Here is a 27,232-nt window from a genome sequence, read left to right as displayed (position 1 = left end):
TTTGAATCGGGTGAATCAATTCGAATCGATTCGTTTTGTAAAAAAATTGGCCTGGCCGATTCGATGACTAATCCTCCTCCCCCTGTCCGTCTCTAGCTGGCCATCTACTGCTGCTCCTGCTTTTGGGGGCGAGGGTCAGTCGGGAAGGCGAGGGCGAGAACGGGGGGGGAGGAGGGCAGAGTCCGGGCGGGTTCTGGAGCTAAAGGGAGGGTGCAGTGTCGGCTGTCAGTTGAACAAGAGCAGCCGCAGGAGGAAGCACCAGCCGTGCGCCACTGAAAGCTGGAGGTGTGAGCTGGGCGCTACTGAGAGCTGGAGGCACAACCCGGGCGCCACTGAGAGCTAGAGACACGCACACTCCTGGAGAAGATCAGCGAGGGGGACCGGCTGACCCAAGCCGCTGCCATTATATAAAAGGGGGGGGAAACATGCAGGCCTTGGGGGGGGGCTGGTGTAGAAGTACACGGAGGGAGGGAAGAGGGGATTTCAAAGAGATGTACATATACCGGACTGGGGGAGGGGGGAAAGAAATAATGGCTAAAAACAGAAGAGAGGGAGAGAGACAGTGGAAAATGGGATTTAGGGAGTGAAGGAGCAGAAAGGGAGAGAAGATGGACACAAGGGATGGTGTGTGTGTGTGTGGGGGGGGAGATACAGATATTGTATAGGAGGGTAGTTGGGAAGAGAAAGGGAGAGCTGGTGGACCCTGGGGTGGTGGGGAAGGAGGGAGAGATGCTGGATGAAAGGGTAGTTGAGAAAAGGAGAGATGGTGGATCTGGGGATGGTGGGGCCCATCAATGCAGCTGGGGGGATGGCGATGAAAAAAAGAAAAGATGCCAGACCTCCAGGGGAGGGAAGGGAAATGGAAGGGGAGGACAGAGATAGAAGATGGATTGTTAGCACAGAGAAAGAAGGAGACTCTGGCAAGCGAGTTATCAGAAGACCTCCAGAGTCTGGGACCAACATGATTTGAATAATGACTAGACAACAAAAGATAGAAAAAATAATTTTATTTTCTGTTTTGTGATTAGAATATGTCAGATTTGAAATGTGTATCCTGCCAGAGCTGGTGTTAAATCCTAGCTCAGGTTTGTGGTCTAACAGAGAGAGGAAAAGTCTTTTTTGTTTACACCACAGTGCCAGTGTAGATAAGAGAGGGCAAAGGGGGTGAAGAGGCTATAAAATAAACCCATCAGGATGTTTGAAAAAAACACTCAATTGGGCAGGAAAATCGAATCGAAAAATCGATTCAATAGGCTGAATCGAATCAAAATTTTTTTCCTGAATCAGGCAGCACTACTGTGCACATCCATCTTGTGCAAAAGCTTGTTCTGTTTGGCAAAACCCATAGGCTGAAAGGTGGGCAAACAAAGTTCCGGATTAACAAAGAAGATGGAACCACCTTCGTAAGAAAGGAAGGAACTGTGTGCAGAGAAACACCTGCCTCCATGAAATGGCTCCCTCCAGGAGAGGGCCTGCAATTCTGAGATCCTTCTTGCTGAGACAATGGCAACCAAGAACACTGTCTTGACTTTAAGGTCTAGCAGGGAAGCCTTCGAAAGAGGCTCGTACTGAGCACAGGCCAGGCCCTTCAAGAACACAATGAGGTCCCAAGATGGGAATTGGTCTGCACATCAAAGGTCTCAGCCTGAGAGCCTCCCTCAAAAACCGAGTGATGTCCAGGTGAGAAGCCAGAGACCGAAGGCCACTCCGAGCCTGAAAGCATGAGATTCCAGCTAGAGAATGACATGGTGGCGGGTTACCCGCGGCTAGCCGCATTTAGCCACGGGTAACCCGCCGAAACGGGGAAGAAAAAATAGTGGCCTCTGTGGGACGGGGACAAGGCCATTCACCGTCCCGTGGAGCGGTGAATGGACTTGTCCCCGCAGTGAGGCATTCAAAGATCGCGCGGTCCCCGCCATCTCCCTCCCTCCCTCCCTCCTTACCGCCAGTTGAATTTCTGCCGGTCCGCATGAAAAAAAAAAAAAAAAAGCCTCCTTCCTTTTCCCCTGCTCTTACCGCCATGCTCATGCTGCAGCTACTAAAGCCGAAAGGAAGTCTTTCCGACGTCAATTCTGACGTCGGAGAGGATGTTCTGAGCCAGCCAATCGCTGCCTGGCTGGCCCAGAACATCCTCTCTGACTTCAGAATTGAGTCGGAAAGACTTCCTGTCGGCTTTAGTAGCTGCAGCATGAGCATGGCGGTAAGAGAAGGGGAAAAGGAAGGAGGTGTTTTTTTTTGTTTTTTTTTAGCAGCAGGGAGGCAGCAGGCTGGCTTTGGCTAGGGAGGGAGAAAGGTAGGCAGGCAGGATTCTGGAGTGGGGGTGGGACAAAGTGTGGAAGGCAGTGAGAGGGACATAGAAAGGAGTCACTAGGGGCACTAAAGACATGGGAAGGAGGCACTGGGGGCACTAAAGACATGGGAAGGAGGTACTGGGGGCACTAAGGTCATGGGAAGGAGGCACTGGGGCACCAAAGACATGGGAAGGAGGCACTGGGGGCACTAAAGACAGAAAGGGGCACTAAGGACATGGGAAGGAGGCACCGGGGGCACTAAGGACATAGGAAGGAAAGAGGGAGGGAATAGAAAGGGACAATTCTTTGGCCCGAGTGCCTGAAGTTGTAAGAGAGGAGAAGATTGATCAACTCGAACAGCTGCGCAAGCGCGGCTTTTTGAACACGTGCGGCTGGGCAAAAAAGAAAGCCGGCATACTCTACATCAGTGTTTTTCAACCTTTTTACACCCGTGAACCGGCAGAAATCCCTCCTTCCTTTTTTTCTTCTCCCTTCCCTCCTCCCCCTATCCAACATTAACTCTCTTCCCATACCTTTCCCTTCTCCCCTCCCACCAGCATCTCTCCTTCTACTTCCCTCCAGGTCCAGTAGCAGCTCTCCCTTTATCCAGCAGCTTCCCAGCCTCCTACAGTGGCTTCCTCCCCTTCCAAAATTCTCAGTACTTGCCTGCAGCAGTGATTTACTTAGGCAGCCTTGGGTTTGTTGCCACCTTTGAGGAAAGAGGAAGTTGCTGGTGAATCACTGCCCTGGCAAGTAGGAGAGCTGCTGGGAGGGGAGACAGCCACTGTGAAGGCTCCCCAGGATCTTGCTCGCACACGCTGACCATCTCCCTTGTACCTGCAGCTCTCTCCCTTCCACCTGCATCTTCCCCGCGGCCCTCTTCAGCAACTCAGCAGGGGCGGCGATCAAGACAGGCTGCCAATGTCGGGCCCTTCACTCTCTGAGTCCCACCTATTTTGTTTCAACTTCCTGTTTCCGAACAGGCGAGACTCACAGAGGGAAGGCCCCGACGTCGGCAGCCTGCCTTGATCGCCTGAGGCTGGGAGGAACCGCAGTCGGCAGGAAATTTAACTGCCAACTCGATCTCGCCGGCCCTGCGCGGACAGGCAGAAATTTTCTGCCGACCGGCACCGGTCCGTGGACCGGCGGTTGAAGAACAGTGCTCTATGATACTGGCTTGGGAGCAGCAGTCATCCCCTGCAGGATTGCATCCTTTCCCTGACAGAATATGGCCGAGCAGGGGACTTCTGAGCACCAAAGCCCCGAAGAATTTTTTAAAAAATGATGGAAAAATATCCAAAAATAACAAAGCACACCTTCTGAGTTCAATTGAAAAAGGAAAAACTGAGGAGGGAGCTGTTCTCCACTGCAGAAAGGGAGGAGTTTCAAGTTTTTAAAGTGATATCCTTCTGTATTTTCACGGGAAATGGAAATCAACAGCTCAAGTATAGACTCCTGTGTATCCGCAACAGAACTAAATTTAATAGAAAGCTTGCCTTCTCCTCATAGCACTGTGAGCTCAGTCCCAACTGCCTGTCTTCCCTGTCAGGTTCAGAAGGCGAGACCTACTGGGGAAAGTCTACAAAAGATTGCTACTCCTTCTCTGAGTAGTAAGGCCTGTTCTATATGAAAAGAGGGACACTGGGAGATACATGATTTACTTTGTGATGCCCAAAAAAGAACAGACCTTCAGGTCCACCTTGGATTTGAAGGGAGTGCCCTTCATGTGCCCAGTTTTCATATGGAAACCTTATGATCAGTGATCCATGTAGTAAAGCCCAGGGATTTTCTAACTTCCTTGGATCTGACAGAGGCCTATGTACATATTCCTATTTAGCAGGGTCACGAGAGGTATCTTTGCTTTGCAGTTTTGGGGAGACATTATCAGTTCTGTGCACTCCCTTTTGGTTTGGTAAAATCTCCTTGCACATTAAAGTAATGGTGATGGTTGCAGCAGCCCTAAGGAAAGACAGCATCTTGGTGCACTCTTATCTGGATAACTAGTGTGTAAAAGTTTAGATATCCTTTATTACTACTACTGCTACTTATTTCTACAGCGCTGCCACATGTATGCAGCACTCTACATTAAATTGTAAGAGATAATCCCTGATAAATAGAACAAATAGGGATTAGGGAATTTCTCACAGAGGGAATGATGAAACAGACATTGGTAAGAGTTAAAAGCAGCCTCGAAAAAGTGGGCTTTTAGCCTAGAATTGAACACTGCCATAGACGGAGCTTGACGTACTGACTCAGGCAGTCTGTTCTAGGCACATGGTGCAGCAAGATAGAAGTAGTAATCCTCAGTAATTTCCAAAGCTGATGCAATATTTACATAATAGAAGAATGAATATTGAAGGGAGTGGAGAGGCTGGAGTGAAGATTGGAGAGGCTGGAGCTCTTCTCCCTGGAAAAGCGGAGACTCAGAGGAGACATGATAGAGACCTACAAGATCATGAAGGGCATAGAGAAAGTAGAGAGAGATAGATTCTTCAAATTTTCAAAACATATAAGAACAAGAGGGCATTCAGAAAAATTGGAAGAGGATAGATTCAAAACAAATGCTAGGAAGTTTTTCTTTACTCAGCGTGTGGTAGACACCTGGAATGCGCTTCCAGAGGAAGTAATAGGACAGAGTATGGTACTGGAGTTCAAGAAAGGATTGGACAATTTCCTGCTGAAGAAAGGGATAGAGGGGTATAGATAGGGGGCTACTGCGCAGGTCCTGGACCTGTTGGGCTGCCGTGTGAGCAGACTGCTGGGCACGATGGACCTTAGGTCTGACTCAGTGGAGGCATTGCTTATGCTCTTATGTTCTTATGAATATGTTATCTTTCAGCAAATTTTAATGTAAAATTACAATTCTACGATTCAAAATAATTTAAAAAATACAAAACAGTGGCCTCTATTATTCAGCAGCACATATCTTAGAATTTCACTCTTTTATAGCATTCTGGCCATGCCTAGTGCAACTGCATACCAGGATGCACCACACAGAGTATGGTACTGCCTTTTTGAAGATGGCAGCGTTAGAGGCAAAAGCAAATTGGCATCACTCTTGCCTTCAGGTATGGGGGGGGCCTAAAAAGGGGGTCAGGCAGTTAAGGGATGTCACTAGATACCAGGGAGGTTTCCTTTAACATGAGGGGTGGGGGAAGAAAGAGGGCCCACAAGACCATCAAGGATTTTTGTGCCAATGTTGGGGGCAGGGAGGTTGGATTGGGGGATCATATTGGGGGTACAGGGAGCCTGCTAGACTATCAGGTATTTTTAGGAGTGGGGGGGCATAGACTTTTTTTGCTTTAATGTAGGGGGATAGGGAAATTGGATTGGGTCAGGTCAGAGAGAGGGAAGGAGATCATTAGACTACATGTAAGAAAGCTGTTTTGTTGTTGTTGTATTTTTAATTCAGTGTTACCTTTCCTGTCAGTACCTGAGCCAATCACTGCTCAGGCACTGACAGGATAGGTGACTTTTAGCAATAAGCTGCAGATTACAGCTGTGATTTTAATGTGGCAGTAAATTGCATGCCCGTTAATTATATAGCATGCCATCTTTTCCTCAGTAATTTTGTGTTAGGGTCCAGGCTCTACTGTGAGGCTTTCTTCATGGTTTCCCTAGCACAGCTTAGTGAATAAGCCTCTAGATGTTATAGATCCACTTAAGCAAAAAAGCAACAAATCCAAAATGTGGAGTGGAATTCATTACCTGAAATACGGCTTGTCTGGAGACATGGTAATCTGCAGTACTTCACTGGTCATGTCCAGCTCAGCAAATGCCTCTCGTAGGCCCTCAGACTGAAGAATAATCTTATTAATGACATTTGTGCTGCAGAAATCAAAGTCGAGTGTATCTTCAGGCTCCTGGGTATGAATTTTACATACTGTTACCACTCCTCCTTCTTCAAGAAACAAAGTCACGGGATGCCCATAGCCCTTATAACACATCCGCAGAGCTGTTGAGGAGGCTAAAATAGAGAAAGAAAAGTTAGAAATAGTTCCAAGGTAAAAAGATCTGTGAAGGCAGGAGCCAGAGAGATGTAGGATAAATTGGAATTATCTTGCTCTCATCAATAGCAGAAAAGCATAAGAGGATCTGATCTGTTACAAAAGAGGAGAGGCTTAAATGCGTATGTGGTATGTGCTTTTTTGGTATGCTATGAAAATTGAGTATTTGGCACAGCAGGCAGTGGTATTGTGTGAATTATCCATTCTGCAATAATGAATCAATCAGGTTATTTACTACAATACTATAAAAACATTACATGTTTTAAATTTTTTTTCCTTTGGAAAAAAAAAAAGCTCACATGACTATTCAGTATGAATTCTTATAATGCATAGTCATCTGGTGATTTTTATGCCTAATGGCCTTTAAAACAGATGAGTAATAGTTGCTGTTTCTTAAACAAGTTGTTTAACTGCTATGATCAACAATTCCAGAGTGCAAGGTAAGATCAATCAAACTGCATTTCCTGAATGACCCAGTGCTGGTACAAGGGTATTATGTGCCCTAAACAACTCTTCAGTCTTGCAGTCCCTTCAGTTTTCTTTCAACTCCCTAAGCCCCGACCATGAGATTTTAATTAAATTCAATAATCATGATTATTCAAACATCAACCCTCCCAGAATGATCCTGTAGAAAAACCCTATAATTAGACATCAGACTTTGAAGTAACTAAAGAACCTGACTTACAATGCACCTTGAGCTTGGATTTGGAAAGGCAGTTATTAATCTAAAAGGCCAAATCTTAAATATTAAACCAGTTTCATACATACAGTATATATATATATATAGTGGAGGAAGGGGTACTCTAAAGATTTCTCTGCTTTATATGTGGTGCTCAAGCCAGGCTGGGAGACTTGAACAGCGGGACTGAAAGAATTACCAGAATGGACTCCCTCTCCCAATATGACTGGGCTAGGGATTCCGTTCTGTGAATTCAAATAACAGACATGAGAAAAAGCCGTGTAATAATCTAATACATGTTTATTAATGCCTTTCATGTCTGGGGAGAGCCATATATGGATTTTCTGTCCTATTAACCCTCTTTCTTCCTCCCCTCTTAAAGTCAATCGATTTGTACCTTTGCTTAATCTTTGTAAACCGCATAGAACTTCACGGTATTGCGGTATATAAGCTGTTATTATTATTATTATTATATGTTATCAAATTTTCTCTGCTCTCCAAGGGAGAAATGAAAGTCAAAGAAATTTATACCATGTGACATCTAATATAATAAAACCCTAAGCGCGCATGCGCACTCTTACCTGCGTGGTTCCGTTTTCCATTTTCCATGATCTGTAGGTCCCCAGCAGGCAAGAGAGCGCATGCGCGCTTCGACTCCTTCCCTCCCTCACTGTAAGTTCGCCGCCATTGTCACCCCCTCCCACCCGTGCACCCTTTTCCGGCGCACATGAACCCCCATTGACCCTTCCACCGCAAGACGCACAAACCTCCCAGCTCCAGCAGTGGCCGCATCACACTAAAGATGCTGCTTCGCAGCCTTCCCATGCTCTGATTTCCTCTGCGGCCTCTCTGATGATGTCATCAGAGACGCCGGAAGAGGAAATCAGAGCATGTGAAGGCCGCGAAGCAGCGTCTTTAGTGTGATGCGGCCGCTGCTGGAGCCAGGAGGCTTGACGGTCGTCTCGTGGTGGGAGGGTCAGTGCGGTCGGCTGCACAGTGGCGATAGTGGGCAGGGGGGAGAGGGTTCTACTGCACAGGAGGATGGCTGGCAGGCAGGTTGGCTTTGGAGGGTGCGGGAGTGACAAAGTATGGAAGGCAGTGAGGGTGAGCAGGGAAGATGTGCTGCTGGACCGGAGAAGCAGGAAAGAGGGACAGGGGGAGCAGGGAAGGGGTGCTGCTGGACAGGGGGAGCAGGGAAGAGGAACCGGGGAGCAGGGAAGAGGTGCTGCTGGCAGGGAGGGAGAGAGTTCTACTACACAGGGGGATGGCAGGCAGGCAGGCAAGCTGGCTTCAGAGGGAGGGAATGGGACAAAGTCTGGAAGGCAGTGAGGGGGAGCAGGGAAGAGGTGCTGCTGGACCAGGGGAGCAGGGAAGAGGTGCTGCTGGACCGGAGGAGCAAGGAAGAGGGACAGGGGGAGCAGGGAAGAGGTGCTGCTGGACAGGGGGAGCAGGGAAGAGGGACAGGGGGAGCAAGGAAGAGGTGCTGCTGCACAGGGAAGTGGGTTTAGGGAGGGAAATGCTGCTGCTGCTGCTGCACAGGAAAATGTAAGGGAGAGGGTATGCTTCTGCTGCTACTGCACAGGGAAGTGGAGTGGGGAGGGAAATGCTGCTGGTGAGAAAAGAGGGCTGGGGCTGAAAGGGAAAAGATTGGAGAAGGGGGCTGGAGGGGGTAAAAATGGGTTTGGAGCTGGAGCTGAAAATAGGGGGTCATGTGAGGGAAGGAGGCTTTACTAGCTCCTGTTAATGTAACGGGTTTAAACACTAGTCATTTATAATAATTATCATGTTAGAATACAATGGCACATGACTTCCTTCCCAGGAATACCTTACGTCACTTTACATTTAAATCCAAAATTTGCCAATGTTAAGCCTGATTTTTAAACCCAGCAGATGGCAGTATCTTACTTTTTCTATCCTTATAACTTCTGTATGAACGTTTCCTAATTAGCTTGTGTGTTTTAATCTATAAGGACCAGACTTCCTTTTAAGGCCTCTTTGTAAAGGCCTAAGTTTCCTGTTTTTCTGGCAAAACCTATACCCAGCCCTTTTTATTTCCGTGCAGATGCCTACCTTACAATGGGGTCTTATTATTTCAATCATGTCCACAAATTAATCCCTGTCCCCTTTGTTTTAACTTTGCCTGTCAGCGTGTGTGTGTTTTTTTTTTTTACTTTCTAACTCTGGATTATTTTTCCTTTCTGAGAACTGTAGCTTATAAAACTTTAATATTCTTATTCAGTTCGATTCTATCATAGCCATTTAAAATAATCTTTTACAGACAGTTCTACAATTCACCTGTCTCATTTACCCCAAATGATTTCAAAGTTAATCTCCTTGTATCACTTTGCATGCTATTATTTTCCAGTTTAAATCATTAATAGCAGCTGGGCATGCCCATGGTGTCCACATATCTTCACTAGTAGAAAAGCCTGTGCAATTTTATAAAAGGAGGTATGAGTAGGTGTACCTTCCCTATCCTTCTCCGTACTCTTCTGCTCTTCCTTCTACTCACTGCTGGAGACATCAACCCCAATCCTGGCCCTCCTTATCAAGCCTCACCCTATTCATGCAGATCACACTGCAATTCTCCAATTTTATTCCTGTTCCTCTCCTTCACTACCTTTCTCATGTGTTCTGTGGAACACACTTTATCTCCAACAAGCTTGCTTACATCTATGACCTCTTTCTCTCTCTTTCTTTCAACCTACTTTCACTAACTGAAACCTGGCTCCCCCATGAAGACCCTGCTTCCCCCCTGAAGTCACTGCCCTATGATATGGAGGATACCACTTCTTCCAAACACCTTGCACAGTAGGTCATGGAGGAGAGTATGGGCTGCTACTCTCACTTGCCTGTATACTTACGAAGGAAATTTTTAAAAAATAAAATACAATTCTGGAATCTCTTCTGGCACACCCGGAATCTCTTTGGGGCATACCACTGTCCTAACCTAACCAACTTGTAAAGCTGCCATTTCTCCTGTTCATTTCTTCTCTAGTCCTCCACCCTATCAGCATTATTCCCCTTCTAATTTCCTAACTGAGCAGCATATATAGATTCACCCTTTTGTCCTATGTGTCTGTCATAATTAGATTGTAAGCTCTATTGGGCAGGGACTGTCTCTTGAGTGTATAATGTACAGTGCTAAATGCATCTGGTAGCGCTATAGAAATAATAAATTATTGTTGTTTTTTCTTTGTTATTTCTGGGCCATAGAGCTCAGAAGTCCACTCGGTACTGTCCTTAGATTCCAACTACTGGAGCTGCTGTCGAAGCTCACTCCAGCCTATCCAAACCATCTCATCATTTGCGGGATTCAGACCATGAAAGTCTGTCCAGCACCATCCTCATGTTCCAAATTACTGGGGCTCCCGTCTAAGCACTCCCAAACCCAACCTAAACTGAATTACCATATATAGGACACAGATCGTGTAAGTCTTCTCGGTACTGGTCTTAGTTTTTAAATTTATACCATTTATATTCTAATTAGAGATCCTCTATATTCATCCCATGCATTTTTGAATTCTAGCACCAAATTCCTCTCTACCACCTCCCTCAAGAGGGCATTCTAGGCATCTACCACCCTCTCTGTGAAAAATAATTTCCTAACATTACTCCTAAGTCTACCACCCCATAACCTCAATTTATGCCCTCTAGTTTTACAAATTTCCCTTCTCTGGAAAAAATTTGGTTCTATATTATGGATGCAAGAATTTAAATTCAAATTAAATCATGATAAGACCAAATTCCTTGTTGCGTGTCCACCTAGAATTTTACATGAACCATCAATTACTATAGACTCAACACTCTATAAGATCAATCCAATGATTAAAATATTGGGAGTTGTTATAGATCAACACTTGACCATGAAAAAGCAAGTAGATGCTGTGGTGCAAAAGGGTTATTACACATTGTGGGAGCTATGTACTATAAAAATCATATTTTGAGTTTCAGGCCTTTAAACTTTTAGTTCAGTTGTTACTTCTAAGTCTTCTCGACTATTGTAACAGTGTCTAGGCTTAGACCGATTCAAAATACAGGGGTCAAATTAATTTATGGTCTAAAGAAATATGATCATGTGACTCCTTTCTACCGTGAGTTGCACTGGCTTCCAGTGGAGGAGCGTCTTTTGTTTAAGCTGGGTTGCCTATGGTATTGCTCCAAACTATTTGACCGATAGATTTCTTATAGCATTCCATAAACATAGGAGAGAATCACATGCATTGTTTAATTTTCTGTCTGCTCAAAGTTGTAAGAGCAAGAAATCCTTGGAACATACACTAGCATTTCAGGCTGCTTTCTATGACAGGGAATTTAGGCCACTGTTGTGTAGTGCTTGCTCTTACAAGCACTTTAGAACTCAATTGAAAATTCATCTTTTTTCAAAATATTTAGTGAACTAATTTAAATCATCCTTAGGTTATGTTATTTTTAATCTTTTGTTCACCGCATTGAACTTATGGTTATGCGGTTTATAAGTACAATGTTATGTTATGTTATTTATTTAAAACATTTTTAAAATCCATCTTTATCCAAGGTGGCTTACAGTATTACATACATATTTCAGGATTAATACCTTTAAGTATTTAAATGTCTATCATATCACTCCGTCCCTCCTCTCCTCTACAGTATACATGTTCAGGTCTGCTGGCCTTGTACGTCTTCCTTTGGTCCACTTCAAGTTTTCTTATATCCTTAGCCAAAAATAGCCTCCAAAACTGAACACAATACTCCAAGTGGGGCCTCACCAATGACCTGTACAGGGGTATTAACGCCTCTTTTCTTTTGCTGGTTATGCCTCTATGGCCTAGAATCCTTCTGGCTACAGCCACTGACTTGTCATACCATTTTGCCACCTTCAGATTCTCAGACACAATCACTCCAAGGTCTCTCTCCCCGTCCATGCATGTTAGCCTCTCTCCTCCCAGCACATACATCTCACTTGGATTTCTACTTCCCAAATACATCACTCTACTTCCTTGCGATTAATTTTAGTTGCTAGATATTAGACCATTGTTCCAAATTTTGCAGATCCTGTTATGTTTTCTACTCCCTCTGTCCACTCTGTTACAAATCATCTGCAAAAAGGCAAACCTTACCTTCTAATGCTTCGACAATGTCACTCACAAACATATTGAACAAAATAGGCCCCAGAACCAATCCTCAGAAAATTCCTCTGACATCTGTCCATCAACCAGTTTCTAATCCAGTTCACCACTTTGGGTCCTAACTTCAGTCTGTCAAGTTTGTTCAAGAGCCTCCTATGAGGAACCGTGTCAAAAGCTTTGCTGAAATCTAAGTAAATTACATCTATCACACATCCTTGATCAATTTTCTGGTCTTCCAGTCAAAGAATTCCATCAGATTAATTTGACACAATTTACCTTTAGTAAAACCATTAGATTCTAGGAAATTCACTATCCTTTCCTTTAGCAACGCTTCCATTATTTTTTTCAATAACTGAAGTGAGACTTACTGGCCTGTAGTTTCCCTCTTCATCTCTGTGACTATGTTTGTGAAGAGGGACTACATCCTCTCTTCTCCAATCCCACAGAACCTCTCTTGTCTCCAGGGATTTACTTAACAAATCTTTAAAGGTATCCACCAGAACCTCTCTGAACTCCCTCAATATCCTGTGGTGGATCCATTCTGGTCCTATGACTTTGTAAACCTTCAATTTTTCAAGTTACATAGAAACATAGAAAGTGATGGCTGAAAAAGGCCGAGGCCCATCGAGTCTGCCCACTCCATTGACCCACCCCCCCTAGTTAATCACTCTCTGATGACTTTTCCCTCGAAGAGATCCAACATGAGCATCCCATCTGTTCTTAAAATCTGGCACACTTTCTTCCGTGAACGGCATGCTATCTTCTCCATTCTCATATGCATCTTTACCAGCCAATTGCGGTCCTTTTCCATGATTTTCTTCTGTGAACACAATTATTTGTTTAGCGCGTTGGCTTTTTCCTCTACATGGTGGTTCATAGCTTCTTTCAGTCACACAATTCTATTTGTCGTCTTCCTTCTTTCACTAATATACCTGAAAAAGATTTTGGCTCCCTTTTTTGGTATTTTGAAAGATGGCACAATGGAGGCAGGGGAGATTTAGTATCACTCCTACCTTTAGAAGTGGGTGAACATAAGAATAACCATACTGAGTCAGACCAATGGTCCATCTAGCCCACTATCCTGTTTTCACAGTGGCCAATCCAGGATACAAGTACCTGGTAAAAACCCAAATCATAGCTACATTCCATGCTACTGATCCTAAGGCCAGCATTGGCTTCCCCCATGTCAGGTAATTGGGAAGTCTGAGTGGAGACAGTGAGGTATCCATGTCTTTGGGGGGAGGAGGAAGGTTACCAAAAGCAGGAGGGATTATGCATTGCTCTTGTGGTGGGTAGATGGGAAGCCAGCAAATCTGAATGGCATTCTGAGAAGCTGTAGATGTGTTCTGAGAGGACTGGTTTTGGGTTTGGGGGTAGGGCAAAGAAAATTATGTGGAATTATGCATGCCCTTATTAGTTATGTGGGAAACTATGCATGTAGATAATCCTTTAATTCCCTGGGATGTAGCTTTTGTTAGGGATAGTAGGTAGTTCAGTAACTTTGGATAGGCTGATCTCATTTCCTTATATTTACACTTAAGACTATAAATTCTTTGGATTAGTAACACAGTAGGCAAATTAAATATCTTATGATGGCCCTAGGAATATGAAAAAATTTAAAATTACAGTATTTACAAATACCTGATATTTACAATACCTGGTAAAGCATTGGTCCCAAATATAGTCAAGCAGTCTAAAAGTACTGTTAAATTAATTCTAAATACCACCGAGTCTTCCTTGATTGTGTACTCTTGAAATATTCCTGCCTAAAAAAAGAAGACATAATAAAGTTGCCTGTGTTCCTCTCCTCCTACTCCAATTTTGCAAAACTCATATCAACCAAGTTACATAATCTAATCCAACAGATCAGATTTTACTTTTACTACTTGTATGTATTAATTGAATTTATGAGATGTCAATCATATATCATATGTAAAATTTCCTTTATAACTACTAAGGATTTTATCTATATTATCATACAAAAAATAATTTGGTTTTCAAAGTCTAAAATAAACAAATTTAACAAAATCTTTTAAACTACAAATCAGAAAATATAAAAGTCATATTTCTACACATACCACACATGGGCCACTAAGGGCTCCTTTTACAAAGGTGTGCTAGTGTTTTTAATGCACGCAACGGATTAGCGTGCACTAGCCGAAAATCTACCGCCTGCTCAAAAGGAGGTGGTAGTAGCTAGTGCACGCGCGCTATTCCGCGTGTTAAGGCCCTAGTGCGGCTTTGTAAAAGGAGCCCTAAAAGTCCAGTGTTACACTACAGTGTCTCATAAAAGTCTTCATATTCTGTTGCCTAAAATAACAACAAAAATTGTGGATCAGGAGATCGGATGTACCTGTTTGTAGTTTAATATGCATCCAAATAGCATAAAAGCAATCTGCAAAGGATATTAACAGTCACAAGTGACTCATACGAGGGTCATTTCATAAATAATGCACACTGTTTTTTAAAATTTACATGTTTTATTTTTTTTCAAGTATTTCTTTACAATCCTTCAATATAGTCTCCCTGCTTTGCAATGACTGTGTCCCAATGTCCGGGAAGCTTCATTATTCCATCCAAGACACCATTTTTGTTCAGTTGCTGAATGGCTTGGGTACCGGCGGAAGAAAGCTCTTCAAGAGAAGCAAAACGATGCCCACGCATAGGTTGTTTCAACTTTGGAAAAAGGTCAAAGTCTGGTGGACTGATGTCTGGACTGTAGGGAGCATGAGGTAACACCTCCCAGCCGTATTTGCATAATTTTTCAATCACAACATTCCCTATGTGTGGGTGAGTATTGTCGTGAAGAATGAGTGGCCAGCCAAGAGCAACTGAGGTCGTGTTTTGTGCATTTTTCACAAAAAATCATGATAATACACTGCTGTGACACTTCTTCCACATGGAACTTTGTCTGTGATGATGATGCCTTCATGATCATAAGCAAAAATCATCATTTGTTTGTCTTTTGATTGAGCTAATTGAAATTTTTTTGGTCAGGGGGGGGGGGGATGGAGCTCTCCACTCGTCATTGAAAAACTACACAAATAAGGCTGAGAGGTGTTACCTCATGCTCTCTACAGTCCAGACATGAGTCCACCAGACTTCAACATTTTTCCAAAGATGAAACAACCTATGTGTGGACATCATTTTGCATCTCTGGAAGAGCTTTCTTCCGCCAGTACCCAAGCCATTCGGCAACTGAACAAAAACAGTGTCTTGGATGGAATAATGAAGCTTCCCGGACATTGGGACTCGGTAATTGCACAGCAGGGAGACTATATTGAATGATTGTAAAGAAATACTTGGAAAAAAAAACCACATATAAATTTAAAAAAAAAAAAAGTGTGCATTATTTATGAAATGACCCTCGTAGAATAAAAACAAGTCAAATGGTTTATAAAATTTCAAGTGACCCGAAATAGGCCGCATTTCAGCCTTCCTCTGAGGTCCTAATGGGTTCTTGGCTGTCATATATAAAGACATGGAACATTTTATGGAAAAACTAAAAATGTCTTCCTCAGGGGCTGTCATATAAATAAAAAAAAGACATGGACCGTGCTCATTGAGGGTTTGCTGCTAGAAGGGACCCATGAGGAAGAACAACGGGACGTATGAAGAACAAAAGTAAGTGCAAACCTCCTATCTTTACTTTCTATTTAAACTACAGTACTTTATTTTGAGGACTGTTTCTTAAATGTTCTTTAATATTTAATGTTTTTATAGATTGTGTTCTGTACAGGATCTGAGTTACATACAAATTCAACTTAATAGCAGTTTAAAAAACGGAACCCATTCTTAACCCGGGGACTGCCTATACAAGACAATCAAGAACCCATTAGGACCTCTGAGGAAGGCATTCTTAATTTTGCTGAAACACGGCCCATGTCAGGTCACTTGAAATTTTATACACCATTTGGATTGTTTTTATTCTGTGGGTCACTTGTGACTATATATATCCTTTGTGGATTGCTTTTATTTATTTATTTGATTTCTATCTCGTTCTCCCAGAAGCTCAGAACGAGTTACAAGTAGACATTCACAATTGTTTGAAGACAGAGACTAGTCATGACAACAAATAGGTTACAGTAGACAACAGAGCTTATTCTAGAGACCAGACTGGTCATAGCGAAGAGTACTAGGAGAAGTATATTGAGGAGGCAGTTTTTAATGGCCCGATTGGTGGAAGAGGAAGGTCTTTACTACTCTGCGGAAGGTCATTAGAGAGTCTAGCAACCTGATCTGTGTGGGTAGTCGGTTCCATAGCTGAGGTAGGAAATGGCTGTAGGATCGTTTATATGCCGTACTCATTTGGAGGGATCTCCCTGCAGGAATGCCGAGTGTTTGTTCTGCTTTGAAGCGGAGGGGGCGGTTAGGGGTGTATCACAAGAGTACATCTAATTTCCTGTTTCACAATTTTTGTTGTTTATCTGCTTCATTTATCTTGTGGAACCCTTTGGTGCCATCTGCATTTTGTTTGGTCTAAAATATACAAACATAATATACTCTAAACTTTCAGTGCAAAAGAATTATTATAGAAATTAGCATCAGTGAAGAAGAGAATGCATCTTTCCTCTTCTTTCTGCAAGCAAGACTATACTGAGCTGGAATCACGCTAGTGTTCCTGCCACACCCACTGTACAATGAACAAGAGGAAACAATGGTTGAAGAGCAATTTTGGCACCCCTGTGCAGCCATACAACTCGCAAAGTCTTCGGTAAGCCACTTTGTGCAGGAATCAGTTGATGCCTGGTTGATGTTCAAGGTCATTTTCAGCAGCGACACTATCAGCAAATGCAACTGCACGCAGCGTTTTGGGACTGAGCAACTATGTTGATTAGTAAGCTTTTATATACAACTTGAAAGCATTCCTTTTTGGTTTTTATGAGTATATTGGCACTATCTACTGGATTTCATAAGCACACACCTGAGGAAGGATTTCATAGCTGAAACACAAACCGTGTTGGGGTCCAAAAAGGATAAAAGACTCTCTGATAGGCTTCCATTATTATTTATTTTTTTGTATAGGTTTTACCCATTTATATGCTTTTAATAAATTGATTGTTCTTGTGGCTAATGTGCTGTGTCCCTTCCCCACTTTCTTGTGTGATGTTCAAGGTCAATCATGATGGAACAATGCAGCGAAAGCATCTGATGAAGCTTCTGTACCCCTTGAGATTGATGCTGATGGACCAAACTTAATTGTTCTGAAGGTCATCTGACACTGCTCTTCATGGCCACAAATTTCTTTCTTTATCATTTGGAAGCACAACTGATGCTTACAGGGATCGTGACTAGGCCATGGCTCTGCATTCACCAGTTGTGGATATCTTCTCTAGATAGGGTCTTATACACCATACATGTCATAAAAAAGAGTCACAGAAAAATAAACGACTCAATTTTTAAATGTAACCTTTGCTTCCACACCTTAAACCACAGAGAATGCTAGATAAGGATTCATGAAAAAATAACAAAAGCTTAGAAAACAGGGAAAAAACCTAAGGTAACTAGGAATATGATAAAAGAAATCTGATAAAAGCCTGAATAACAGTGACAATTTAGAATGAAAAACACTAAAAACAGTTTTCTCTCACAAAGTGCAATAGGCACATGTCCAAAAGGAATGAAGAAGACAATTCCATTTGCATGATAGATATTATCTTGAATTTGACTTTATCATTTTGATTGTGGATCTCAACTCTCATTTACGTCGTTTTTCTGCCACTGAAAAATTAAGATAACTGAATCTCAGCTGACGTGGCCAAACATAGGGCTGCTAATTAGTTTGGTGATCCAAAAATTAACTATTGAAATGAGATGCAGAATGGAACAAACCTACTTTTGTCTTTGGAAACTGGGCCCACATAGACCATGAATTGGGTTTTCAAGAGACCTCTCCCTAGGTATACAAGGCCTTACCATTGGCCTCACATCTGTTTTTCTTATCTGACATGTCCATATTTGCACTACTTTGTCACTGAATCCCCTTGCCACAGTCAAATACCTGACTGGCTGACTCATTCAAATATACGATTACATTTAATGTTTATAATCTTTTGTAAACTGCGTAGAACTTTTCGGTAACGCGGTCTTTAAGTATAATGTTATGTTATGCCCTTTTTCTGTGTACTTGCACATTACCCTGACTGGGCTTTGTGCATGTATTTTGATTGGTTGCCCTGTTCAGGTTCTGCCCTGTTTTGGGTTGGGCAAAGCAAAAATATAACTGCATTATGCTCTGGTATTTTTTAGGGAAATTTCTTTATAACTTTTTCTTTGGCTTTTTATTCTGGAAGAAAGATGGAATAAAATATTTAGGAATTTGGATAAAAAGTACATTGGAAGAAACAATGAAAGTAAATGAAAAATCCTTATTACTAAAAGTTACAGAATTGTATGAGCAATGGAATCCTTTGCATATTTCTTGGTGGGGGAGAGTGCAAACAGTAAAGATGATGATTTTGCCTATAGTTTGTTACCAAATGAGTATGTTACCAGTTTATTTTCAAGAGTCCTTTTACAAAAAAATTAAATAATATTTTGACAAAATTTGTTTGGCTTGGGAAAAAACCAAGAATTGCTTTAGTATCGTTGCAAAAATCAATTGTGGAGGGTGGGGTAAATTTTCCAAACTTCTATAGGTACCATCAAGCCTATATATTGCGTCAAGGTATGTATTGGATCCTCCCTGAGCTTATTGATCATCAACCAGATTGGTTATATTTGGAACGGAATTTGGTGTCCCCTATGAGACTTCCACATGTATTAAGTATCAGATTTCATAAATATGCTAAGGACAATATAATTTTATTGGATACTTGGAAAACTATTAAATTTATTGATAAATTAACAGAGGTACCAATAATGAAATCTACTTTACAGTCCTTATGGTTAAACTCCAAGATTCAAATAGGCGGTGCTGGAATCGCTTGGAAGAATTGGATGCAGGCAAATATTAGGACATTAGATGATCTTATTTCTAATGGTAATCTGCTTGAGTTTTCACAACTGCAGCATTCATTTGGTATTTCAAACACTCAACAATATATGTGCTTACAGTTGAAGCAGGCTATTCAGATGGAGTTCCCTGAATGGAAAAATTTGAAAACTTATTTTAGCTTGCAAATCCTTTGCTACCAAATAGATTTAATAGGACATCAGGCTGCCCAGTGGTATAAATTGATTTCTGGATTTTTAAATAAAAAACCAAAAAATAGTCTTAGAGACATTTGGAGTATCGAGTTAAAACAGCATATTTCTGTTTCTCGTTGGCCACAAATCTGGACTTGGAGATTAAGATGTACAATGTCAGCATCTATGAGACAAACATGGTTGTTTTTATTACATAGAATTTTTTGGACTCCAGTTCGGTTGAATAAAGTAGATAGTTCTAAATCTAATAGATGTTGGCACTGTCATATTGATATTGGGACTTTGGATCATCTTTTGTTTTTTTGTCCATTGATACTTGGCTTTTGGAAGTCGATATGGGGGCAAATTAATAATATTCTTCAAACCTCTATTCCTTTGACATATGAAGCAATAATTTCTGGTACGATTCTTCAGGATAAACCCACTTTGAATAAAAATAATAGTTGTCTTTTTATGATCCTATCAGGAATAGGGGTTCAAATGATTACGTCTAATTGGAAACATCATGATAGGATTAATTTTAGTTTTTGGTGGGCAACTGTATGTGCAACATATAAATATGAAAAGATTATGGCAGAACGTCTAGGGTTTATTAAATCTTTTAAGGGGATTTGGGCTCCATTAACTAATTTTCTCGCATTATAATTAAAATGATTCCTTTTTTTATGTTAGATTCCTATGCACATCCAGAGGGGTTCTGGGGTAGGGGGATGTTTTAATTATTTAGAGGTATAAATTTCATAATATTTTATAATATTGTTAGTTAAGTATACTTCATTATTATTGTAGGTTAAGAAGGGATTTAAAATATTTCTTGTATTAATTCTGATGTTAATAATGTATTTTCATACAGTATTCTTTTGATTTTATAACTGTATACATTGTCAAGTTCAAAATATCAATAAAGAAATTGAAAAAAAAATAAAAATTGAAAGATGCTTGAAGTCTGAAACCCTACTGTTTAAAACCTTTCTCCAGCACACTACCGGAAACTCCTTGGCAAAGCCCTTGCTAGGCTGATGATTCCAGATTTTGAGACTATCCAACTGCTGGTTTTAAGAAAGGTTTGGACAATTTCCTGGTGGAAAAGTCCATAGTCTGTTATGAGACAGACATGGGGGGGGAAGCTACTACTTGTCATGGGTTTTGCCAGGTACTAGTGACCTGGATTGGCCATCATGAAGATGGGCTAGATGAACCATTAGTATGACCCAGTAAGGCTATTCTTATGTTCTTATTTTGAGATGTTTGTAATATATCTTATTTTTAGATAAAGTAACATATCATAGAACCTGGAATGTTTTTTGGCACATGGAGGCAATATTTTGGAAAGTAAAGCCTCTTTTCATGTATGTAAAAGGGCTTTTATAAAATTGCACACACACATGCAAGTGAAATGTATGTACGCTCATGTAACAGAACACCAACATGTGCCTTTCATTTAGCAACTTTAGGAACATTCTGGGTCTCTGCTCCAGAGATTGTACTAAAACTGATAATCTCAGTAGGAGAAGGTGGTTCCTCGTATTTGGAGGGAAATATAAAATCTGGTGCAAGGAGGAGTCAAGGGTCTTTCCCCCACTGTCACCCGCCCTGATTAAGGTTGGAGAAGAAAGGAGAGACTGTAGGAGATTTGGACTAGGGAAACAGATGGAGAAATGTCCTGGATTACTGTTAAGATAGTCAATTTAGGAGCACTGCATCATAGGGTCTACTCTGCTTACCCTTTAAACTAGTGGCTTTACCTAAGAGAAGAGTAGATCACAGAAGTATCTGAATAGGGGACTGCTGGAGACAGAAAGAAGTTCATTTCTTCTGGGAGAGCTCCAGGGTGCCATACCATCTGCAGCACTTTAATTTAGAGAGTACCATGAGGAAGCCATGGAGAATTTGCCACTTCCTAGAAAACAAATGGCAAGTCAAGGAAAAGCGGATCCATCTAGGGGCAATTAGGATTCCATCAAGGAAGAAGAAGAGGACAGAGTTCATCAAAGAGATCAAAAACTATGAGTAATACTTAACCTTTTACTCTCAAAGGATTTTTCTGGCATGTGCTATTGGCCTTTTAATTTATATCTTTCACATTTTGTATACATATTATTTGGGGATGTTACAGATTAAAGAAGTTTACTGAGATTAGTCTCCATGCGAGCCTTTTCCTGTGTTCTCACTGATTTCCAGCTGAGGCCTTGAGAGCACTCTCTTGAGCTACCATGTCCCTTCTGTCTGTGCATTTAGGCTGCAGTATCTTTCATCAGAGATCTTTTCAGAAATAACGCAGTAGGGACAGGTAAACTAAGGGCTCCTTTTACAAAGGTGCGCGCTAGCCACTATCGCCTCCTTTTAAGCAGATGATAATTTTTCAGCTAGAGTGCGCTAATCTTATGCGTGAGCTAAAAACACTAGCGCACCTTAGTAAAAGGAGCCCTAAATCTATTTTTGAAATGCCTCAGGGGACACCCTCACTCCAAACAACAGAAAATAGCTACATTAATTAAAAAAAAAAAATAAAAAATACAGTAGTACCTTGGTTTACGAGCATAATCCAATCCAGGATCATGCTCGTAATCCAAAATGCTCGTTTTTCAAAGCAAAGTTCCCCATAGGCTTTAATGCAAACTCAGAAGATTTGTTCCACAACCGAAGTTTGCAATGGTGGCCGAGGGGTGAGTACTAGAGAGTTGCGCGGGGACAGAACTCCCACCCGTCCCCGCCAAAGTCCCACCCGTCCCCGTTAGGACTCCCATCTGTCCCCACGAGGAATCCCTCCGTCCCCGCGAGGAATCCCCTACGTTCCCGCCCGTCCCTATAAACTACAGAAATAGTTATTTCATTTAATTATGCTACAGAACTAAATGCTCTGGTAGAAACCCATTTAAAAATAAGCAAAAAGACTATTAATTTGGAATTATTAATTGGGAAGAATACATACTTTGTAAATGGGTTTCTACCAGAGCCTCTAATGTTTATACATTTTTATCAACACAACTAATATACTACTTTATCCTAAAGCAAAAAAAAAAAAAAAAAAAGAAATAGAATTTTTTTCCTACCTTTGTTGCCTGGTTTCTGCTTTCCTCATGTACTCATTCAATTCCTTCCATCCACTGTCTCTCTTCTCTCTGCGTCTTCCATTTGCTCTGTTACTGTGCCTCTCCCTTTCTCCCCCTTCCCAAATTGGTCTGGCACCCATCTTCTTCCCTCCGCTCCCCCCATAGTCTGGCATCTCTGTCTTCTTCCCTGCCAGCGTCTTCTTCTCACTCTCTCTTCCCCATTTCCTTTCAGCGTCCTTTCCCCCCCCCCCATCTTCCCCATGTCCTGTCAGCATCCTTCTCCCCCCTCTGTCTTCCCCATGTCCTTTCAGCATCCTTCTCCGATAAAGGACGGCATTTGCGAGCACATTGAGAGAAATGGCCTACTGAGAACAAGCCAGCACGGATTCTGTAAGGGAAGGTCGTGCCTAACGAACCTTCTGTACTTCTTTGAGGGAATAAGCAGTCGGGTGGACAATGGGGAACCCATAGACATCATTTACCTCGATTTTCAAAAGGCTTTCGACAAGGTGCCACATGAAAGGCTGCTTAAGAAGCTGTGGAACCACGGGGTGGGAGTGGATGTGCACAGATGGATCAAGCACTGGTTGTCGGGTAGACTGCAGAGGGTCGGAGTAAAGGGTCAATATTCTGACTGATTTTGAAGAGAAGGGATTTTCCCAGTTTGCCTGAATAGTGGATGCCGCGTGAAGAGGGGAAGGCTAGTTTAAGCCTTTGGGCAGTTCTGGAGGAGTCGGGACTGGAGGAGTTGAAAGACAGTGGGATAAGAGGAGGCAGGATTCCGTGAATGATCTTGAAAGCCAGGCAGGAACATTTGAAATGGATTCTGGAGATTATTGGGAGCCAATGAAGTTTGGCAAGGAGTGGGGAGGCATGGTCAGACTTGCGTTGCTTAAGCCCTCCCTCCGATGTCAGCGCTGACATCGGGAAGACTTCCATTTGGCTGTGTGCTGCGGCAGGGCAGGTAAGGAGGAGACTAGCCTCACGGCTCGAGTGCCATCCAACCCCACAGGAACCCCGCAACCCTCGGAGGCGTCCCCACGGGATCCCTGCGACCCTAGGGGGCATCCCCACGGGATCCCCGTGACCCAAAGGGGGAACCCGCGGGATTCTCGTCGTCCCCGTTCCTGTGCAGCTCTCTAGTGAGTACCTGCCTGCGGGTGCTGCACAGCGATTCCAAAGTGGTGCCTTCCTTGCCTCGGGGTCACCATGCGGCTTCCCTCCTGCTTCGGCGATGCCTCTGCCGTCCGTCAGCGCTCTCCCGGCTCCCATCTAAACCGGCCGCCATCCTGAATGAGCATGCGCGCGACTTCTCTCTCCTCTCCTAAGTCAGCCGCTCCCCCGACAACATGCTCACCACGTACAAGGACGTCCTGCGTGCTTGTACGTGGTGAGCGTGTTGTCAGGGCAGCGGCTGACTTAGGAGAGGAGAGAGAAGTCGCGCGCATGTTCATTCAGGATGGCCGGTTTAGATGGGAGCCGGGAGAGCGCTGACGGAGGGCAGAGGCATCGCCGAAGCAGGAAGGCAGCCACATGGGGACCCCGAAGCAAGGAAGGCACCACTTTGGAATCGCTGTGCAGCACCCGCAGGCAAGTACTCACCCCTGGGCCACCATTGCTGAGTGCTCGTTTATCAGGGCAGTGCTCGGTTTACGTGACAAAAGTTTGCCGAGTGTTTGCTCATCTTGCAAAACCTTGCAAACCGGTGCACTCATAAACCGAGGTACCACTGTACACAGATATATGTGTAAAGTGCACCCATACTTTTACACCTTTTTAGAGCAAGTGTACATTGGTGCATTAGAATTCACGTGTTATCACGGAGAATAAATTTTAATTGGCAGCTATGTTGCTTTTATAAAATAAGCTTTGTGGTCTTCTCATGTAGGCATCTAATTATAAGATCAAGCCTATTAATGATTAATCAGTTCTGATATATATACCATCCTGCATGACACTGCTTTTCACTCAATTGTAGCTTTAGTAAAATATTAATGTGTAGTTTCTTTAGATTATGATGTACTTTTCCTTTGAGTCCTATTCATTCTATGATTTAAGCCTGTGTGCATTGACTTTGAAGCCACTCTTCTTCCTTTGCGCAGTGTACTCCTCCAGATATTCAAATGACATTTTGGAATCCCAAAATATTTATGTTTAGTCCTGTCCACTTATCAAATATTCATGGTATCCAGAAATAAGCCACCTGCAATATCTGAAACCATTTCAGCACCTGTTTACCAGAAATTGATATTAGCTATCACATTGTATCTATGGGATGACATGGAAGACGACATTGCAAACATACCTGGATGAAAGCATTTGCCTGCATGGACTTGGCATTTTCAACTGTCACTTTGATGCCATTCTTGGTTGCAAAACATGTTGCATGGTCCTTAAAATGAATAGCCTTTAAGATATTTGACAGATTTCTGACATTGTCAAGGTTGGCAACTAAAATATACTGATCATCGCCAGTTTCTGGCTGAGTTGAGAGAGGCATTGCCTGGTTTTTCACTCTCACAAGTTTCCAGTGATGCTAACAGGAAATCAGAGGAACGGTTTATCAGGAAAACCTATAAAGAGACTGTGATTAGGTTTCACATTTACTGTTGAATGAAGATATGGAATTGTCTAACAAGCTACTAGAAACAAGAATTCTCTGTTTAAAATAGCAGTTACTTACCTGTAACCAGTGTTATCCAGGGACAGCAGGCAGATATTCTCACATGTGAGTGACATCATCCATGGAACCCAGCATGGACCAAAGTGAACAGTCAATTTAAAAATCAAAAGACTTGCCATTACCGTGCATGCATAGGGACCATCAATTCAGTTACAAAGCTAAGAAGGGAAGGTAGGCAGGTTATGAGAATATCTGTCTGCTGTCCCTGGATAACACCTGTTACAGTAAGTAAATACTGATTTTTGGCAGTCCAGCACAACTTTTTATGATAGTTTCAGCGATGCTAGCACCATGGATGCAAAAGCCCACTTAAAATTTTGCTTAAAGCATGCCTTAAAACTTGTCACAATTTGTCGTGACAGATTTTAACCAGTTTATCAGCTGCTATAGCTCCAGAGCAAAAGTAGATACAGACTTCAGATTTTTATCATAGATTATCCTTGCACTGGTCATTACACTGTCAGATTTGCAGCAATTCAGTATGAAGAGCTGCATCAGAATATTCCTTCAAATTTTGCAACATTGACACAAGGGCTGAAACGTATCAATTATAAAAAAAGTGTCTGCCTGAATCTTTTTCTAACTAGTACCAACTGAAAGAGGAAATATCACTCTACATGATTTATATTTATTTGTTTTGCAAAGCAACCCTTCTTGAAATATAAGGATATTTTATGTGCATGGCCCATGATATACACACATCACATGGCTAGAAAATGTATATGAAATAGGTGTTGCGTTGATCCATGGTGGTTTCCAAATGAGCAAACCAGTATCCCCATCGCCATAGGGGCCACACCCAATAGCCATGCAGGATAGTCAGTTCAGTCACAAAGTTCTCCAAAGTTTTATCTCCAATTAGAAGCCAATCTCCCTCCAACCCTAATTGTTAGCTAGGGAGACCTCACATGTTGAGAATATGCTGCCTGCTTGTCCTGGGATAAAGCACAGTTTTCATCAAATATTATGAGCAGCTAAAAATGACATTTTATTCACTGCTGTGCACAATGCTACCAGCACCCAGTAAAACAATGGACTTTAGTTCAGTGACTTTTGTTACTAAGGTCCGATATTTTGGGAAGTTTTGGGTTTTTTTTAATGCTGTGCTAGTTCTGCATACAAATTTTGAACAAAATCTGAATCATAATGGTATTTATTTATTTATTTCAATTTCTATCCTGTTCTCCCAGAAGCTCAGAACGGGTTACAAGTAGACATTCACAATCGTTTGAAAACAGATTACCGTATTTTCACGCAAATAACGCGCACCCGTATAAAACGCGCACACGGGTATAGCGCGCAGAAATCACGATGATATGTACAAAAACTTTGGTATACCGCGCTCACGGGTATACCGCGCATGCTGCCCGACGCTCCTTTCGCCCGCCCTGACTTTCCGACTCTCCGTTCACCCCCCCCTGACTTCCGTGCACTGTCCCCCCTTGAAGGTCTGTCCCCATCCTGAAAGCCTGATGCCCCCCCCCCCCGACGTCCGATACATCCCTCCCCCCGAAGGACCGCCGACTCCCCAACAATATCGGGCCAGGAGGGAGCCCAAATCCTCCTGGCCACGGCGACCCCCTAACCCCACCCCGCACTACATTACGGGCAGGAGGGATCCCAGGCCCTCCTGCCCTCGACGCAAACCCCCCTCCCCCCAACGACTGCCCCCCCCCAAGAACCTCCGACCGCCCCCCCAGCCGACCCGCGACCCCCCCTGGCGACCCCCACGACCCCCCCACCCCCCTTCCCCGTACCTTTGGTAGTTGGGCCAGAAGGGAGCCCAAACCCTCCTGGCCACGGCGACCCCCTAACCCCACCCCGCACTACATTACGGGCAGGAGGGATCCCAGGCCCTCCTGCCCTCGACGCAAACCCCCCTCCCCCCCAACGACCGCCCCCCCAAGAACCTCCGACCGCTCCCCCAGCCGACCCGCGACCCCCCTGGCGACCCCCACGACCCCCCCACCCCCCTTCCCCGTACCTTTGGTAGTTGGCCGGACAGACGGGAGCCAAACCCGCCTGTCCGGCAGGCAGCCAACGAAGGAATGAGGCCGGATTGGCCCATCCATCCTAAAGCTCCGCCTACTGGTGGGGCCTAAGGCGCGTGGGCCAATCAGAATAGGCCCTGGAGCCTTAGGTCCCACCTGGGGGCGCGGCCTGAGGCACATGGTCGGGTTGGGCCCATGTGCCTCAGGCCGCGCCCCCAGGTGGGACCTAAGGCTCCAGGGCCTATTCTGATTGGCCCACGCGCCTTAGGCC

General features: G+C 43.3%; 1 protein-coding gene across 4 annotated transcripts in view; it reads right to left on the bottom strand.

Moving 5' to 3' along the window:
- RAD1 (RAD1 checkpoint DNA exonuclease) overlaps positions 1-27,232 on the bottom strand; it is a 38,095-nt gene that overhangs the window by 4,685 nt on the left and 6,178 nt on the right. For 2 of the 4 annotated variants that reach the window (XM_033933009.1, XM_033932999.1), the window contains exons 2-4: positions 24,593-24,860; positions 13,743-13,851; positions 6,000-6,258 (exon numbers count right to left, since the gene is read on the bottom strand). In XM_033933009.1, the coding sequence (XP_033788900.1) occupies positions 6,000-6,258; positions 13,743-13,851; positions 24,593-24,787 (563 nt within the window). In that variant the 5' untranslated portion in view covers positions 24,788-24,860. Of the gene's footprint in view, positions 1-5,999; positions 6,259-13,742; positions 13,852-24,592; positions 24,872-27,232 lie in introns of all 4 variants that reach the window. The other 2 variants (XM_033933025.1, XM_033933016.1) reach the window with 1 other exon arrangement.

This window comes from Geotrypetes seraphini, chromosome 1 (assembly GCF_902459505.1).
Source record: "Geotrypetes seraphini chromosome 1, aGeoSer1.1, whole genome shotgun sequence".
In the NCBI taxonomy this organism is placed as follows: Eukaryota; Metazoa; Chordata; class Amphibia; order Gymnophiona; family Dermophiidae; genus Geotrypetes; species Geotrypetes seraphini.
Note: the sequence above shows the minus strand (reverse complement) of the source record. Positions and strands in the feature narration are given on the sequence as shown.